This window comes from Daldinia vernicosa (assembly GCF_022497035.1).
Source record: "Daldinia vernicosa strain CBS 139.73 unplaced genomic scaffold F5Y00scaffold_8, whole genome shotgun sequence".
NCBI lineage: Eukaryota > Fungi > Ascomycota > Sordariomycetes > Xylariales > Hypoxylaceae > Daldinia > Daldinia vernicosa.
In genome coordinates this window covers 832,078-850,564 of record NW_025953924.1, presented here as the reverse complement: position 1 = coordinate 850,564, position 18,487 = coordinate 832,078, and the positions used below count along the sequence as shown (strand labels likewise).

The 18,487-nt window shown below is 48.1% G+C and overlaps 4 protein-coding genes across 4 annotated transcripts; 3 read left to right on the top strand and 1 right to left on the bottom strand.

The window, feature by feature from the left end:
- Nucleotides 1-6,750: 6,750 nt before the first annotated feature.
- On the top strand, nucleotides 6,751-8,487 carry F5Y00DRAFT_259115 (uncharacterized protein; the record flags this gene model as incomplete). The annotated part of the gene is made up of 1 exon (XM_048010817.1): nucleotides 6,751-8,487. The coding sequence occupies one exon, from the start codon at nucleotides 6,751-6,753 to the stop codon at nucleotides 8,485-8,487; it is 1,737 nt and encodes a 578-aa protein (XP_047868084.1).
- A 946-nt stretch (nucleotides 8,488-9,433) lies between these two features.
- Nucleotides 9,434-10,917, top strand: F5Y00DRAFT_228781 (uncharacterized protein). The gene has a single exon (XM_048006680.1). The coding sequence runs from the start codon at nucleotides 9,443-9,445 to the stop codon at nucleotides 10,613-10,615; it is 1,173 nt and encodes a 390-aa protein (XP_047868083.1). The 5' UTR covers nucleotides 9,434-9,442; the 3' UTR covers nucleotides 10,616-10,917.
- A 1,225-nt stretch (nucleotides 10,918-12,142) lies between these two features.
- On the top strand, nucleotides 12,143-13,612 carry F5Y00DRAFT_259112 (uncharacterized protein; the record flags this gene model as incomplete). The annotated part of the gene is made up of 1 exon (XM_048010816.1): nucleotides 12,143-13,612. The coding sequence occupies one exon, from the start codon at nucleotides 12,143-12,145 to the stop codon at nucleotides 13,610-13,612; it is 1,470 nt and encodes a 489-aa protein (XP_047868082.1).
- Nucleotides 13,613-14,067: 455 nt separating this feature from the next.
- On the bottom strand, nucleotides 14,068-16,185 carry F5Y00DRAFT_259111 (uncharacterized protein; the record flags this gene model as incomplete). The annotated part of the gene is made up of 1 exon (XM_048010815.1): nucleotides 14,068-16,185. The coding sequence occupies one exon, from the start codon at nucleotides 16,183-16,185 to the stop codon at nucleotides 14,068-14,070; it is 2,118 nt and encodes a 705-aa protein (XP_047868081.1).
- Between the last annotated feature and the right edge of the window lie 2,302 nt (nucleotides 16,186-18,487).

Below are 18,487 nucleotides of genomic sequence, written 5' to 3'. Positions count from 1 at the left end.
ACAAGACGACGAGATCGCTACGAGATAAAGTGTATCACTCACTACAAGGTAAAGGCGAGTCTAGCAGTAAGGCTAGAAGACGCTAGACGAGACAGCCAACGAGTTCGACGAGTCAATTAATAGCTTGACCTGACTTAGCTTGGGTAGATCGTGATTATTTTATTTGTGTAGTAGGTAAGTACATTTACTATACGTATATATTTGATATTAGGTGATTGGTGTATTTATTATGGTTAATGTGGTTAAGGCTTTGGCTTTATAACGGCATTTAAGCCAGTCTGAAAATATGACCAGGTAAGCTTTATAAGCTAATATCAGACTTGACTTGACTTGACTCATCGAACTTGCTGGGAACAGCGCGAATACCTTGCTAAAAGGTAGCGGCGACGGGATAAACGACGAGATTAAAAGCGAGGCGATGAGATAGAGCGTATACTTGATTACAGGGTAGCGGAAAGTCTAGCCACTAGGCCGTGAGAGACAACGAGGCAACGGCAAAGACGAGGTTAACGATAAAGCTATAAGCGTACCTTTTTATCAACATACCAGGCTACGGCAACATAGCAGTGACGACGTTAGCAACGAGGTTAAAAGCAACAACGAGGTTCACGATGTTTTTCACTGTTAAGTCATAAGGTTTATGATAATTATATGACGTGATAAACGGTTTAAGATCGAGCTTGAAACTATTTACCAGCTAGTCATTCACTATGTTGTATATAGAGGGCAGGCGTTAGTAGTATTCCGAAATATATACCATATGAGCTATTCACCAGCTATTCGCCAGCTAGTCACCTGTCACTCCGTAGTGGTGATATACCAAGGGCAGCCTTTGAAAGTTACAGGGGTTTATCTACGATTATAAGAGGCGCGAAACGCCCTCGTTAAAAGATAAAAAGCCAGGCGTTACCAGTTCAATACATCTATTACTTGGTCTACCTCCCCTAGAAACTCACTTTGTGTATGATTAACCTCAAAGGGCATTAATCTTGACGATGATCTTAAAAGTTCACGTGTCACGAGAACTTAATAAACGACATATAAATAGGATTATAAGCGAATCGTGGTATGTTTAGTCTAACATCCATTAGGAACGAAAGTTCCGCGAAACGTAATGCATTTAAGGGGTTTTATTATGTCCGGATCCGCTGTAATGGGATCTTCTCAAGTCCGCATTAGATCCAAGCTCTTGTGCCTATGTGTTCGCAGCACTACTATTCGGAGTTCCTCGTCTGATGGCGGCTGAGCGAAGACTCATGGGCATTTCGGCAATCGTCGTGAGGAGGCCATCCAGAGGTACTTTGAAACTTCGAAGGATCATTACGGTACTTGTAAAATCTAAGGGTTGGAACGACAACGATTAAAGGAAGGCAAATTACTAAATTATACGCCATCTGAAGAGGAAAGAAAGTGGCTACTTAAAACTGTCGAAATGTAGGGTTGTACCTTTATATGTGGTGTAATACAGTTAGATCGCCATGACCATGCAAGCCAAACTACATTGAGTGTTCATGATCATTCTAGGTCTAAGGTGAGAGGCGTTTTTCGTATGCCTCGGCAGCTGCTGGTAGAATAAGCCGACATCCCGGAGAAAGTGGCAAACATGACCCTTATAGCGCTACTGTAGGCCCCGAATTTAACGGACCTCGACGAAACAGTGGAGCCGGGATATAACCATCTCCTCCGTCTGCGTCAACGCCGGAAGAAACTCGGGCACGGTACCGAAGTCAAGCGTATTTTCAGCCGAGAAAAGGTGTACGTCACCGGGCCTTAAGTCCCTATTTCGACTCTTACAGCCTCGGCAAACACCGCCTTTAAACAGCATGTCAAACCACCGTTCTTTGCAGCGGATACAGGATTTTCGGATATCCCGGGCCAAACTATCGTGAAAAGCCCGGAGTAAGGCCGAGTCCGCATCGCTGATAGCCGGCGACTCAAGTGTACCCGGCATATACCGACGTACATGCCGTAAAAGCGTACATAGCCAAGTACTGCTCCAAGGCCGAGACGTCTACCCAGGATTTTACCGTATTAGCCAGCGAGGTTATACCCCGTCTCAATGACCGGTCTCCGCTTTTATCGTTCGTGGCGAAGTTCATGAATAAGGTACTCGGCGAACGCGATATCTCGGGGCAGGAGTTGATACATGAGTTACTTAATAGCCGATTTACGAAATTCTTCAGGGTTGTCATTCTGGCTAAATTCGGGATCAATGATTCTGGTACCGATTCGAGTGGCAAGACAGGGGTAGTCCACATACCGATACCCTACTATGGAGTGGTAAACAAGACCTGCAAATTACCACCCACAACATGTTGACAGCGGAAGGACGGGAGAGTTTTGCCCGGGTATGGTCTGAGCATGTTACGGCTGTAGATCCGGCGCCGGGTCAGGAGTTTACGGACAAGCCGCTGAATCTCCCTGCCGGCGAGGAGCTATATACCGTTGCCCACCTACGGAAGGTCGTACAGTCGGTCTCAACGATGCAATCGATGCCATCAAGATTTGCCACTGGCCCGGTTCGAGTCTGTACGGTCCGATGCATCAAAACGGGTTACTACTGCATGTGATACGTGCCGGCACAATAAGGTTTGCTTACTATTGTTGCACACGGTTTAACGCTAACCCGTTTACAGACTGTATCGGCAGGTAATCGGCGCAAACGATCCAGTAATATAGCAGGCATATCAGCCCCGGCTTACCGGCCCCGGGGTTTCGACAGTCAAGACTCCGATGGCACTCGGGAGGCGCGTCGGATACGTATAGCCACGCAACGTGCCCACCGAAACCAGCGCCGAGATGCCGATGCGCCACCCCCTTCTCCTACACCCTCCCTGCACGCTAGGGCTGGCTTACAGGAAGACTCCGGCGCCAGTAACCCTCCACCGCCACCGCCACCGCCACCAGTACAGTACGACCTTCCGTAGGTGGGCAACGGTATGTGGCTCCTCCCGTTGCAGCAAAGCTCCCGTACTAACTTCGGTTTGACTGTCGGCCGGATTCTGAAAATACTCGGCGCTTCGTAGCCGCTGATGGGCAGATTCAGGAGGCGGGTTCCCTGTTTGCTAAGTACCGCGATCGGCACGATACGTTGGCTCAGGTGACGTTATTTGAGTGGCTTACCCAGTATGACTAGAAGTATGTATATCTTCAGGCTCCTTTAGTTAGGTCAAAGTTCCTCGCGAGATAACAATTACTTCCATGCTGGTCAAGTCCGCTTCGTAGCCCAACGTAAAGCGAATACCATGTGTTCCGTTCGTGGCGGACTCCCCCGAAAAAAACAACTAGCTTCTTACTTGTTATTTGCTGTTATGAGCAATATGGTTCGAAATCCCGCGATATGCCAGTGTAAGCCGTGGGAATTATCGTTAAAGTAAAGTAGGTGAAAGGTAGCTATAAGCTTTATTAAGCGCGCCGAACGCCCTTGTAAATAGAAGGCTAGGTGTTACTGACTTAGTATTGTTTAGTTCGTGGTACTATTGAGTATTGGCAGTTTGTTAACGATGTAATTACGACATACGAGAGATGCGTCTACCGCGTGAAGGGGTACTTACACTTCTGAAGGAACCATTAAAATAGAGAAACCGCTATTACGCCGTAAGAGGGCGGTTATGACAAGGCAAAACGAGAAAAGAGAGAGTCACGATGAAATAGAGAAAGACGACGACGACGTCGTAAGAGAGGACCAGTGACCTCCTAAGTGGTCTCAGAGTTTATCATCACACGATTAAACTATTTGATGCGTTAGAGATTGGTGGGGCGAGGCAGCGGCTATCGCGAATGAGGCTTTACAACCAAGAGGTAGCCTTGCAACAAATATGACGAAAAAGATACAAAACTCCACAGTTACGATACAAAAGGTTACAAGACCTTGTTAGTCATCTCAGTCACGTCTAAAAGGTCGTAACACTTCCCCAGGTATCTTCAAAGAGCTATGCGGTTGCCGCAGGGAAGTTATTGTTGCTATTGTTGTATATTTAACGCCGAAGGTACGAAGTCCCAGGCCTCCGTTAGGGCATGCGGCGTGTGGAGCTATTTAGGTCTATATACGCGCTATATCCCTAATATCCTACATTTCAAACCCGAAGGCATGGTACTATATTTAAACCGTTTCTGTTCGCCCCGCCTTTTTGGCTCGTGCTTGGCATTATAGGTGTTCGTAATTGATCCCTTTACAAGGGAGCAAGCCAAAATCTAAATATAAATACGAAGAGATAAGTTTTGCTTTAGGAAGCAGCAGTTCTAGTTTCGGTTTCCCGAGGTGCGTTCGTGCCCTATACGGGGCTTGCGGCAGGGAAGATGGAAGCCTAAGGAGCGTATTTTTGAGGTTCCAAGCATTTCGAATAGCCAGGGAACATCTAGCAGGGAAGCCGTAGCTTAGTGCTATCTAAACTACTCGTGAAAGTAGCTATGGGAGTGCGTACTTTACTGTCGTAACTGATGGTTGAAGGGACTAGCGGCGGAGTGGTTATTAGGAAGAAGCACGGCCCAAATAGGAGTGCTTCCGAGGTCTTTGTAAGACCACAGGATAGCTAGTGGACGCACCGATACGGCAACAAGTTACACTGCGGCAGGTTAGTAGCAGGATAGCCTTGAGAACTTTATTATCGAGTATATGTATGGCTAATGAGGCCTTGGGATAATATTGATATTAAAGGAGAAGACGGCTAGTAGCAGGGTGTCAGGATATAGTGGGTTAGGGTGGCTACAGGGGTCTCTACGACTATATAAGAGGCGTGAAGCGCCCTCGTTAGAGGTTAGAAGGCCAGGCGTTATTAAGTTTAATAATCATTACTTGGTTTACTTACCCTATATACTCACTTTGTGCATAATTCACCTTAAAAGACATCTAATCCTGACAAAGTAACGCCTATTATCCAAGGTGGTAAACCGCGAGGCCGTGAGGCAATACGAGAGATACCTTGACGGCGAAAGTAACTACGATACGAAGAGTTACGATTCGAAAGGAAGCATTACGAGACTAGAGAAAGAGAGACTGCCGACATGGCGCAGGAGGTTAGCTACGACGAAAAGCTACGATAAGAGGGAGAAAGAGGCCATAAGAGGGGGAGGCGAAAGGGCCTTGAAGCTAAGTATTGCCAGCCCATAATTATGAAGCTATTTTAGGAAGCATGGATCTCGTTAGAGACTTATGGGGCGAAATAACAGCTGCCACGAATGAAGCTTTAGGACCGAGACAAGGCCTACAACAGAGATTAGGATCCCTACGGGACTAGGCTCTAAATCCGGCCTTATACGACCGAAATAAGGCCTACGAGTAAGGTAGCGGCCATAACGACGAGGCCTTACAACCGAGATAAGGCCTAGGCTATAGCGATGAGGCTATAAGGCTTTAGGGCCTCATTAATTATCTTAGCTACGGCCTTGCCAATCGTCTGAGCTACATTCCAGGACCCGATTAGTTATTTCGACTCTGAGGCCTTATAGGACTTTATTAGTTATCTTTATTACGTATGTCTAGGAGGTCGTAGGATTTCTCCAGCCGTCCCTAAAAAACTGTATGGTCGCCGTAGGTAAGATCGAGGCTTGAAAGGACGTACTGTCGAAGGTCCTTAACGCGGTTCGAGAATAGTTAGGAGACGCCTTAACACGGTAGTAATTCTGTGGCGGGTTAGCGGCAAGGTAGCTATAGGAGTGCGTACTTTATTACCGATTGGGTTTACTGCTAAAAGTCTTTAACGCGGTTCAAGGATAGCTGGAGGAATCTTAGTAAATAGCAGGTGATTCGATGAGATTAGCAAAGCCGCGTAGTTAGGGATACCGGATCCGGAAAAGGTATACTGCCGAGGTCTTTAACGCGGTTCGAGGATAGCTAGGAAACTTCCCCGAACAGTCGCCGGTAACCTTGTGGTAGGCTAAATGATGAGGTAGTTATAGGAGTGCGTACCTTACCACCGATTGCGTATCTAGGAGACTAGGCTTGAAAGGGAGTGCTGCTGAGGTCTTTGTAGATCCAGGGATAGCCAGGAGACACTTTAGTACGGTAGCAGTGGTGCTAGGGACGACGACGAGACTAGCGACGAGGCTGCAATGCGACAAGATAACTGTAAACATACCTTATTATTGTTATAATATGAGGCCACGGCAAATAGGCTACAGCGAGATAGCGGTAACGATGACAGCAGTCAGGTTAACGATAAGGCTATAACCGTATCTTATTATTATGCATCAATGCTTGTTAATAAGATTGACGGATTCGATAAGCCGGCAGACTCTTTTGTAAAATGCCTCGAGTAGGTAGTCTCGATAGAACGGCGGTTCTTACGGTTACCTTTGGTATGCTATAACAACTAGTAGGCAGTTGAGAGTAGTAATCGTCATTTCAATCCAAGCTAGACCATTGATATACCTATCTAAGTAGTCTAGTGATGAATAAGGGGCTGTATAGTAGCGGAGCGTTCATCATTGTCCGTTCAATTGGCAGTAACATACTGTCGAATATCGGGACCAAATACCCAATTCCTACGGTTACCTACCTCTCATAATTTGGTTCCCTAGGTATATTAACTGAACAGCGCGTGTAGGATTACTTCTGTCCAGGTACCTACTAGAGGTACCTTCTTAGTAATATACCTACGTGTAAGTGGCTCCTACCCTCTATAGGATGGGACGGGCACTTACTTAATACATTTACCTACCACTCCAATACCTCTTAATGTCCCTTCCTTTTCAGGTTTATTCATCTTAAACACGTATTTATTCAGAGCATCTAGCCTACGATACTTCAATATGGCCGCCCCGATGACAGCTGATGAGATGCGTGAAGCATTGAAGAAGCGCAAGGAGTTAATAAGCGATCTTCTAGAAGAGGAGTACGAAGACACTCCGTTTATCGATCGAAAAGATGTGGAGAACATGGCAAAAGAACATTTAGACCTCGAACGTGAACTCCTCGATGATATCGAGAGACGAACCTCATTTTTTGAAAAGCAGGAAGCTATGGCGCAAGAGTCAATTGATCATCTCTTGGACGATAGCGGGAAGGTAACCCGCGAGAAATTATCCTCAAAACTGGATAACATAGAGCAGAATATCTTTGACCACGCAATCATGCTGGTCTCTGCGAAGACAGGGAACGTAGATTTCGTACGCAACTTATCCGACGAGCATCGGGAAGCTCTCGAGATGATAGAGGTGAGATCTGTCGAGGATAGACTGTCTAAGGAGATACGGGAGGAAAAGAGTAAGGCGCAACAGATGGAACTTAGGCTACAGGATAATAAAAAGATCATAGAGCAGTTAAGAGCCGAAGCTGACAGAAAACAGAAGGAGCTAGAAGGTATTCGGATGGAGCTCGAAGCGACCCAGCGCACCCTCATAGCTTCCGAGGAGAAGGTTGCCGCGGCTGATCTCAAGTGGGAAAAGCTGGACCAGTTAAACAAGACGGCCGTGGAGACATATAAGCGGCAGCTGCAGAAGAGCGAGATGCAAGTATCAAATCTGGCTAACGAGCTGCAGGCGACCCGTCAAAATAGAGACGCGTCCCTTAAAAGTGCTAACGAAAGGTTAACAGACGCTCGGGAGCTTCGAAACACCGTATCTGAGCTCAGGACCGAGATTTTAGGCAAGTCTGGCAGCATTGCAGGGTTAGAGAGGCAGCTAGAGGATAGAGATGGCGAAATCCGCCATCTCAACCAGATATTGGAAACGGCTCGGAGTATGATAGGAAGGTCCTTAGCTACGGGGGCTCGACCGTTAATGTATATACCTGACGCGTGGAGGACCCTGGCGGATTCTATCATGCGCGCAAACCATATAGAGCTATCACCAGACGCCGACCCAGCTGCGGCGTCGCGTTTCTGGAAAGTCGCGCAACCCTGGACAGCAGCAGCGCCAGTTGCCATCTTTGACTTCTCCCCAGAACCAAACATACTGGGCTTATTAATTAGGCTATACGGGCGTCTGTCGACCGGCGACCTAGACGAATATGCATACTGCCTCCTAGAACTGCTTGCGGGTTCCTTGGTCTCAGAAGAGAGACAAAAACTACTAGACCGTCCATTTAGAACCCTACTCGCTACGGCTCTGCGGACGACGCCGCCCACGCGGAACCTCCAAGCCACGATATTCTGCTTTGGTCTGTTGCAACTCGGGCACTTCAGTCAGATCAAGTGGCGGGTATCCTTTCCAGAATTACAGCAGCTACGTGACATGCTACAACAGAGCTCTCATTACGAGACGTTAAGAGATCTGACTTGGGGTCGGACAGGGACGGAAGCGTCAGATATATGCCGTCAAAAAGGGATAGCACAGGGAGACATAGGCCTTGTAAACCTCAATGCTCATGTCATCCTAATGATTCACCTAAAGGATCTAACCCTCCGCATAGTACACCCAAGCCGCGCGGGGTTTCTAGACGAAAGCCACGGCCGCCTTCGATCCCCGTCGGGCGATGACGATATCGTCCTAGAGATTTCCAGTCGAGGGGATCTAATGTGGTGGTTATCGGTGGGGCAAACGCCGTAAGCATCTATATACCCAATAGGCAGTTGATGTATGTAAATAAATCATATTTAGCTAAGGACAAGTTGAGTGTCGAGTGTCGAAGCTTGAATGGGATCCTAGAAGAATGCTATATTTGCTGCTAATGCCATGATATGTTATGCACCTCTATATGTGATATAAGGAATGAGGGATAAGAGACACGGTTGCTAAGCCGGGAGGGTAAGTTGAACCGCAATCGTAAAACGTCTGCCTAGTGGCGTAGGTACCTGTGGACGTATATACGATAGCTAAGCTAAGTACCTGAATGGAGTTGACTTGCAGCTAAGATAGGCTGTCGCGAAACACGTCGTCGTAAAAATAAAATAAATGCGCCTCTCCGCGCACAACGCAAAACTTTTATTCTTCCTTCTTCAACACACTTTCGCAAACCACGCATACCATCCGTCAACTTACATCACATCCATCTCTACTAACCATCAGTTCATATCCCATAATTATCATATCATCCATCTACCAAAATGTCGAGCAGCAATCCCGATCAGACCAGTGGCAATCAGCCCAACCCATTCTCGTCGCAGCCCCAGCTCGACTTCCTCGGCAACGCAGCCGGTAATAACCAATCCTTGCAGCCTTCGTTCGAATTCGGAGGCGGCAATATCAACCAGACCGGCGTATTCAACTTCACCGGTAACCCAGCAAGACAGGGCGCAAATCAATCGGCCCCGCGGAGCAGTCGTTGGACTGCGGAAGAAAGACGCGACTACGAAGGTTGGGGCCAAAAGTCTTGCACATATGAGCTTGGCAAAGCCACGTGCGAGTAAAAAGAGACTGCACGGTCTTATTTAAGCTATAGTGGCTGATATCGCTATAAATATAGTGGTAAGCCACCTGAATTCAGTGGACAGGCCACTATCCGACCTTCAGCTTAGAGTGTGGCTGATACAGTATTAATAAGTTAAAAGACGTACGAAAATCGATGCCAAGATTTGGACATGTGCAAGACTTTTGGCCCCAACCTTCGTACTGGCAGAACAAAAACCCCCGATTTCTGAAGGGAGCTAGCAGCGCCGTCGATATAGGCCCAGACGGCAACTTGGCCCTGATGAACAAGAGAACCAAGAGAGCCGAGGAAAATTCTATCTTGGTCCAACCAGCTGATCCTAAGAAGGGCAACCGAGAAATATGGGCCGGGTATTTTAATAGGACCAACGGTTTAGACACCATGGCAAAACGATACATGGATACCCACCCGCCAAACACAAAGACGCTGGCACTATTCATGACACAACCTAATGTAGGTACCGACGAGACGAGTGGGGGGGACTACTTAGGCGTCAAGCTACTACCATTTAACGACGATCTCGTCGTAAAGGGGGGCTTGAAAAGAAAGGCGGACGATGTCATCGCTTGCGCAAACTGCCATAAGGATACCCACACCCTCGCGGATTGCGTGTGGCCAGTTCATAGGAAATGGGGCGACATTTATGGTTGCCCAATCTGTAACACGAAGGAACACCGCTTCGACCACTGCCACAACCAGTCTAGCCTAGACGATTGGACCAGGTTCGAATTCCTCGTCCTCAGGCGAGCGGGCAAGTGCATGATCCGCTCCGACTGTAAAGTCTACCACCTGACTTTACAATTTCTCCAAGAGGGCAGAGTTAACCCTGAGACCCTAGTAATGCCATGGACGCGCTCCGGCGCTGTCGCTCTGTTTAACCAGCCAAAGGCCATTAGCACACTTGAGGGCTGGAACTACCAGAACCCACGAGCCCAGGTGATCATGGATCCTAACAGCGCCGTCGGCGCCCTCAGGGGACTCGCAGCCACGACAGGTGGCGACTTTGTTAGTTTCAGCGCTGCAACAAGGCAGGCCGAAAAGGAGAAGAGAGAGCAGGCGAAGCAGTATCCCACGCCCGCTCACCCCGGAGCGCCACCCCAAGCTTTTGTTCCGCAGTATCAACCCGCGGTCTCGCAACCTCAGCCTCCTGCTCCGCAGCCTCGACCGGCTGTTTCGCAGCCTCAGCCGTCTCGTCTTCCACGGAAGGCACCGAAGGCCAAAGGACACCACGAGCCCGCCCAGCGTGAACAGGCTGAGTTGGACGTCGACATGGAGGACCGACAACTAAATAATGAATTAGGAATATAGGACAGGTCAAATCCCGCCTGAACTAATTACTTACTAACCTACATTATCATTATTTCTCTCTTGCTTATGGTACTACACGAACGCTAATGTGATGTGGCAATACAGCTATATTCAAGTAAGAAGCATAATATGATGTGATAATGAAGCCATGACTACTTCTTGGTTTCACGTCTCTTCCAATCCGTGGCAATAGGCATCATTAGGCCGGACTCTGGCATTTTACTAATCTTTCGTTGCATGTCTATTGAAGACATCTGCCATGAAGACACCCCTGTCATCGGTAGTAGTCTAGTCTATAATACTCGTTCTGGTTGCAAATTAGATAGACTAATGATTAATATATGGTCAGTTCCTACCCCCCGTATATGGGTCCTGTTCTTGTTAACTTTAATTGTGACTTGTAAGCCGTAGTAGATTGCCAAATTAATTCGCCTATTGAAAGCAGGATACGGTAAATATTTGATATACGGATTGGATACTTGGAGACGCAGTATGCAGCAGCGCGAAGCTATTCTGGGGTGATGTTAAATGATCTCAGACGTTGGGTCTTACGTGTTAGACATGGCAAAACACTGGTGTCGATGCGAATAAATCGGTATTGCGTCCACCAAGTATCACAACATTCTACGTAGGTAGTTTATAGAAACACATTGCTGATACTTAATGCTTATTCCCATGTTTTTCATGCTTATGCTCCTAAACACCTTCTAAGGTCCAGGTAACATCCGGAACCCCTATCTTGTTCCAGGGTAGCGTCGATAAGACTTTAGCTATTCTTTTGGAGAGATTGCGGGCTTGGCACACCTCCCCTTTTCGCCCAATCTGCGAACTCATCGTAGCAATCAGTACCTAATCAACAGTAATAACACTCCGGTGCAATCATGCGTCTTTAGAACTACAATTGCTTACGCTGCTTGGACTCTGTCGCCGTGCAAAACCCGAGAGCCGCTCTTATAGGAATGACTTTGTTCGTGTACATGAATGGGCTACAAACTTACCTGAGTCTTTTCTGTGGGTGCATGGCGTATTATGTTCGTCCAAGTCTTCGGATCAAGCGTCCAGTAGAATACTAATTAGCCTATGCGGCTGTAGTCATATGCTGGAGGTCTTAAAATTATTGTTGAGTCGGGTTCTGTTTACTTTAGAATTGCTTCATGCGCCGGGTATCGTGTTGGGTTTGCGAATCCGGCGTGACTCGAATACAAAATTTACACAGGATATTAGAACAATAGTACGGAAGCTTTCAACTAATTATGCCGCTATGTTTCTAAGTAAGTATTACGAAGCAAGACTTATGCATGGTACTTGTTTGGTAGCATCAAGCATTTAGTTCAAGTACAGGTATCGATCACTGCACGGCACAGGCTAGGATCCCTAAATATATACCTGCAGTGCATGAATTCTAGGCAACCACAGCAGTTCATCCCACTAGCCGTCATTTTCCATACTCAAAATACTCTAAACATATCTTATTCGCTATTCATCTTACTAGCAGCTAGGATCACAACCGCGCGCCACAACTTCAGCATGCCTCCTCGACAAAGAAACCAGCAAGCTCGAGAGGACTTCCACGTCCCGGCTGATATGCAAAAGGTTGCAGATGATCAGCCGGCACTACCGACCATCCTAAAGACGGCCCACGATTTTATGCGTCGCAATAAACCCCCCTTGACAGCGGAGCAGATACAAGCGCTACTTCCTAGCGCTCAGATAGACACCACTTGGACGCAGCAAGATGAGCTCGGTCTGCGGCAAGCCTGGAATAACGACCCGTTGAAGCCGCACTTGCTAGACAGCAGAGGCAACAAGCACCTGGCTCCTCTGTGGAGATACACGCTTCGGTTCATGGGAATTACCGTCGAAGAGATTATCGGACCTCGATTCAACCTCGCATACGACACTTCGTCGAACCAGGTAATTCGGGTGGGAGGCCAGGAGACGCATCACCCGCATTGGTCGTCAAAGTTCTGCGAGAAGCTCACCCAGCTGGTTTCCCATCCCATATGGCTATCGCAGCCGGGGGCGATGGCTGTGTGTTTGCAATATGTAGTCAAGTGCCGTACTAACGATCAACGCCAGATGAGCTGGCCCAAGGACAATTACACAGAGAATCGGTTTTTCGACGTCTTTCAAACCGTCAACCATACCTTCCAGAGCGGTACGATGACGGTGACCGATCTCCACGACGAGGTCGAGCGACGGATGAACGGCATCCCGTCCCAGTACTCGCGGCTATTTAGGGCGATCGAGGACGCCGTATTTGATGCCCAAATCGTGCCTCTACGAGCGCCGGGTAACGCGGGGTCGGACGTTGGTACATATATAGTCACGACTGGTGACCTGTCGACCCTAATCGAGGCTCTCGGCAAGCAGGCAGATATTCACGGTCTTCCCATATACCGCCCAGCTGCGTATACCGCGGTGGCCGCGAAGACTGCCAAGAAAAGTTACGATCTTCCCCGAGAGAGCGAATTAGGAGCTGCGAGAGAGAAATCGATCTTGGGTGTCAGAAGATACCAGGCGAGAGCGGCTAAAGTCGCAGCTCAGCAGCCACCCCCGCTACCGCAGTCAGGGCAAAGTATTCCTGCGGTACCCGCGGCAGGCAATAACGCCAAGTCGCACGTAGGAACACAGACTACCGAACCGTGGCCGACCCGGAGCCCGCGGGCGGACTCCGAGGACTCTGACGACTTCTTTTACGACCCCTTAGAAGACGAACCTGCTAATCCTCACCTAGGAGTCGTTGATAGGAATTCCTCCGCTGGGGAAGCAGCAGCGGATCCTATGGAAATAGATGACAGCATATATCCGGGCGTAGATGAGCATGCTATCGATCCTCCGCCTGGGCCAACTATACCAGCCCTCGACATGAGTGGATTAGTGGCTGTTGAAGTCGATTTACCGATCGAACCACTACGAAGGCGGTTCTACGCTGCGGCGACAAGCTATGGTACGGTTGGAGTTCCAAGCGATGAAGCTTGGACGAGCTTAAGGTAGGCAGGTAGTATACTAGGTACCTATGATAGGTGAATAGTAACTAGGTAGTAATTGATAAAGCCCTTAGGTTTCCATCATGTGACATCTTACAATTAAGCCGAGACTTCTCAAGCCACGTGAGCTATTAGTAGTGTAGCCTGAATTTTACATCCCCGTACCCGACCGATTTATCTGGAGGTCGATAGGATATCCATATCGACATTATTAGGATCAGAAGATTAAGTGACCTAGGAGATATATAGGATCCCGAGCATATCTTCCAGAGCCATGGTTTGATTAGCGCCATAATCGAGTGCATGTACATGATTCAAGAGGGCGGAGTTGTTACAGGATCATCAGGATAGACTACTTTATGGTCCTAACGAGATATTATTATGTGGAGAATACCCACGATGATATCCGTATTGATTTATATCTATCACGAACTGTTGCTCGTTACTCAACTACTCTCGTCCTTACACGTCCTCGTCGGTTGGTACGGGATAGCGTGTTAAAACGAGCGCCGAAAGGTTTGGCGCCCCGAAAGAGTCAACTATCCTTTGCAAGATCCCACCTGGAAGCACCGTGAGGTGGGTTGGTGCTAGATCCCCTCCGTAAGTCAGGCTCTCCTGGTAGATGGCGAAGAACCCAAACTTCTCCGGGTCGCCCGTTGATCTTCGCTCGGTGAGATCGACGAGCTCCGGGCTCGCTCCTAAGCGGACGGGCCGCAGCGAGATCATGTCGTTCGGCTTTAAAGCGGTGTCGAACGGGAAGTATATTACTTGAAACAGATACGTCCGCGCGAGTACCTCAAAGACATGATCCGATTCGTCCTGGGTTAGCATCGTCTCCGCGATCGGGTCTTTGCAAGCCTCGACGATGCCGAAATGGATTTCTAATTCGCGGCAGTAAAATTCGATCTTATTGCAAGCGTCTACATTCACTCGCATATACCCTTCTCCTCTCTCGACGATGGTTTCGAGATTGACCAAACTGTGCTTGGCGGTCTTTTCGGCTTCCATCTTAGCCAAGATACCAAGCGCGCACCACAGCTGACCGTAGTACGAGTTCTGCTTCCCGATACCGGCACAATCTTCGATTATGACATCTAGGGGAGTCATGTCGTCCTCTTCGAGACTCTGCGCAGCCTCGTCCGTCAGTGTGTAGAAGTTCTTGTAAATTGTTAGCGCCGTCATCCGGATAAGAACCCGCTTCGATGGGATCGAAAGCTTAGGATCTGTCTCTATCCGGGCTAGAAGGTGGGCAACGTGAAAATTTCCCGTATGGTTAAAAGTCTTGTGATTAATATAGTAGAGCGTTCTCATACCTAAGGGGGTGATTTGAGATGTAGGAGCATCCTTAGCTAAGCATCCCATTATGACAAGCCGACGACGAACCTCCCCGAGAAGGGATGAGCACCCGTTCAGCGCTGGCACCGGTACCTCGGGGTAAGCGAAGCTGTTGAACTTTTTGATAGCCGCGAGGAGAAGATGCATGGAATCGCTTTTAATATGCGTGCCGTCTTTTGACTTATTGGCCTGAAACCACCCGTCGCTCCATGCGGTGTAGAAGGTAGGGCGGTCGCCATCTGCCCTAGCGGCTTTGCTAGCCCAGGCTCGCTGGCGAAAGACGTCTCCTTCGGATATCGGGAGGCCTGCCATGGGGAATTGGCTGGTAAGAGGGTCGAAGATCCTCGCCCGCTTGTGGGAGAAGGAGATGACGCATCTCAAGTTGGGTATTGCCGGTACATAATGGGCCAGACTATCCCCGAGAAAGATGACAGTAGGCTTGTCCTCCCTGACGAAATCTGCAACGTAATCCATATCAACAGGATTCACGAGGGGTAAGCAGCGGATATCCCGACCCGCGGAACGATCAATAGGTTGGACATACCTGCCGTAAGCTTCATCCATGGGGCTGCATATTACGACGCAAGGTGCCATACCAACTTGCGGAGATTCGAATAGGGCCAAGCGGATAGCTTCTACAACTTCGTTCGCATCCTCGAGCTCCTCCCGCTCGTAGTTCTTTGCTTCCTCCCACGCGAGGTGGAGGGGATGAATATCGTGGAAGTCCAATACGTCCGCGATGTCCTCTCTAGTATTGCCAGCAAGGAAGACGACGGTAAGGTTAACGTCCTGCAGAGCTTTCAGGCCGCGAATCCAATCCACGATAACACCTATGCTCATATCGCCGTGCACGGTGGGAATATGCTCGACGTCGACAAACAGGATCATGTCCTGGTGGCGGAACAAGGTCGACGGATCGGCCGTATCCTCCATGAGCGCGTTGAAATATTCGCAAGATATGAGGCCTAATTCGTGTTGATTGTCGGGCACCTGGTCGATAATGTCGACAGCAGCTTCGCGGCTAGAGATAACAAGGGATGCGAATGTGGCCTCTCCTCGGTCGAGTAAGATGTATAGGCCTTGCGCGTCGGCTCGCGTGGCTTTGACGTGCTTCCAAAGATCGGGAACGAGTTTAGTACTCTTCCCCACGGATTCTGCCGTGACGTAGGCCACTCTGATCGGCTCGGAGGTGGAGGATGAGAGTTGCTGAAGAGCAGGTAAAACATGGCTCTCGTAGTTCGACATATCGGCGTGATTAATAGAGGTCAGCTGTACAAAGAAGAGACGAGAGATTGTAAAATGTTAGGTATTCAGGTTAGGTTAAAAGCAAGTTAAGTTATTCGTGTTGCATTCGTGTATGCTGTAAAACTGAGAGCTCCAAAGTTGCCGGGTGGTGATTACAACTACAATTTACGTCGCGCCGGCGGGGTGAAATATAGCTGTCGTGTAACCCAAGCTTGTGGTCTTTATCGTGTTGTCTACTGAGGTACCCAAACGGTAAGAAGACCGCATTAATGCCTATTAGATACCTCCTACACATTCGTAATTGATTGATTTCGTTTCAACATTACTTCCCCTTGATATTACGGAACGGATATGCGGCGACGTCTAACGATAACGACTTCGGCGGCCTTATCCGACCAGTGAGCACCGCCGACAAACTACCTTCCCCGCAGAGTTAGATACCTAATAACAACATCTAGGTAGCATTTATTATACCAATTTCGTTGGTTTTCCGAGTTCCAATATGTGTCACATATCTAGATCTTGAACATTAAACAGAGACCATCGCCGTAAAGTCGTGTCTACCTACACGTAATTACAGATCGCTTCTACGAAATTCAGCAACCAAGTTCCTTATTGTCACGGCCGTACAGCTTCTTCTTCTACTTACTCTCGATTTTAACCCTAACACGCAAAGCTGCTCGTAGAAATATTACCCATTGAAGGCTCCTAATGGCGGTCGTTAGCGTATACGTGGGTTGGGGGTAGATGTGGAAGTAAATCTACCAGGATATCCGGACCATGCAATGCCATCGAAAAGGGTTAAAAGGCAGGCGTTAATAATTCAATTGCATTACCTATTAACGTAAACCGTCCTCTAGGGAAATATACTACTGCGAGAGTGTCGTTACGATCCGGGGAAAATGGTAGCTGTAACTCGAGAGAAGAGAAGATTGCAGTTTTCGAGATGATGTCACTACGAGACCATCAACCTCCTAAGTAGCCCAGAGCTAAGTACTAAGTGTTATTGGACGATCCCAATTGGTCAGCAAGGGCGTGGTGGCGGCTACGACGAAGAGGCACCAGGATCGAATATAGCAAGGCTTTATAGTCGATACGGAAGACTCTATGGTTACTGAGAAATAAGGTGTTACCAGTTGTTTTGATTATAGGTAGGAGGCCATAAGAGATCAGCCGCACAGTTGTCGCAAGAGAGAAACGAGCGCTGCCAAGTTTTTGCGAAGGTCCAAGATAGCCAAGAGACCCAGCACGGTAGCAAGCGAGCCTATGTTGAGCTAACGGTGACGTAGCTATGGTAGCGTATCTAATTCCTGAGTATGTATCATGAGGAAGTAAGACATCTATGCCTCTATTGATAGTTAACAAGACGTGAGGTGGTAGCGAGCCTAAATTTAACAATGGGCAACTAGGCAATGCTAACGACAAGGTAGCTATAGATAAGCATGCGTATAAGTGTCAGGAATGATAAAGCTTGAGTCTCAAAGAAACTATTATCTGTCAATGATGATTACTGGACATTTCGAGTATTTGACGGTTCATAGCTACGCATCTCTAAACGTTAAAGAAACGCGTTAACTAATGCATATCGTATGTTATACGTTTACTCCTTGCTACTTTTGGGACGCGTTCTCTAACTATGTAGATTAAAATCTGATGCGGCCAAGGATGATCTTAAGGATCATTCCGATGTACTTGGAGGTGTTCAAGAGCTTGTCGCAGGAATCAAATTAGAATCGCCTTACAATCTCCGCTGAGCGTGCTATCGTACCCAGGTACCTCCCTATTTAGGAATATCGGGGGAAATTCAGGATAGCTGATTGGCTACTATGCTGTCCAGGTTGTACATAGAGACAGAGAGAGTGGCGTAAGTCTTGGGATCAGGGGCTAAAACCAGCAGGCACCATTAGATCTTTGCAATACTGCAAGGATAAAATGGATGACTCCGTACGTGAAATAACGAATCCCAAGCGGTGCCGCGGTCGAGCCGGCGATGAATCCCCGAGGCGAAGGCATCGGATTTAAAGCTTATTAACGTACCAATTCCTCATCAATCATTAATTGCCTTGGTGACCGAACTGCTTGGGAATCGTCAACCCAACCAATGGTAATGATCGTTGGTAGCGGATCGTGGAAGCAAATGAGGAAAGCAAACCGACTTACTACTTACTAAAGCTACGCCTTTGATTTTTCGGAGTATGACATTTCGGTGGCTAAACATGTGGCTAGGTGTGGCTTTATAAGGGCTCCCAGGTCAGTTACACGATACGGCAGTACGGCCAGGTAAGTCTCATTTTCAATATTG

What these genes read in the sequence shown, in the direction of transcription:
- F5Y00DRAFT_228781 (XM_048006680.1), top strand. Translation starts at nt 9,443, where the DNA reads ATGCCAAGATTTGGACATGTGCAAGACTTTTGGCCCCAACCTTCGTAC.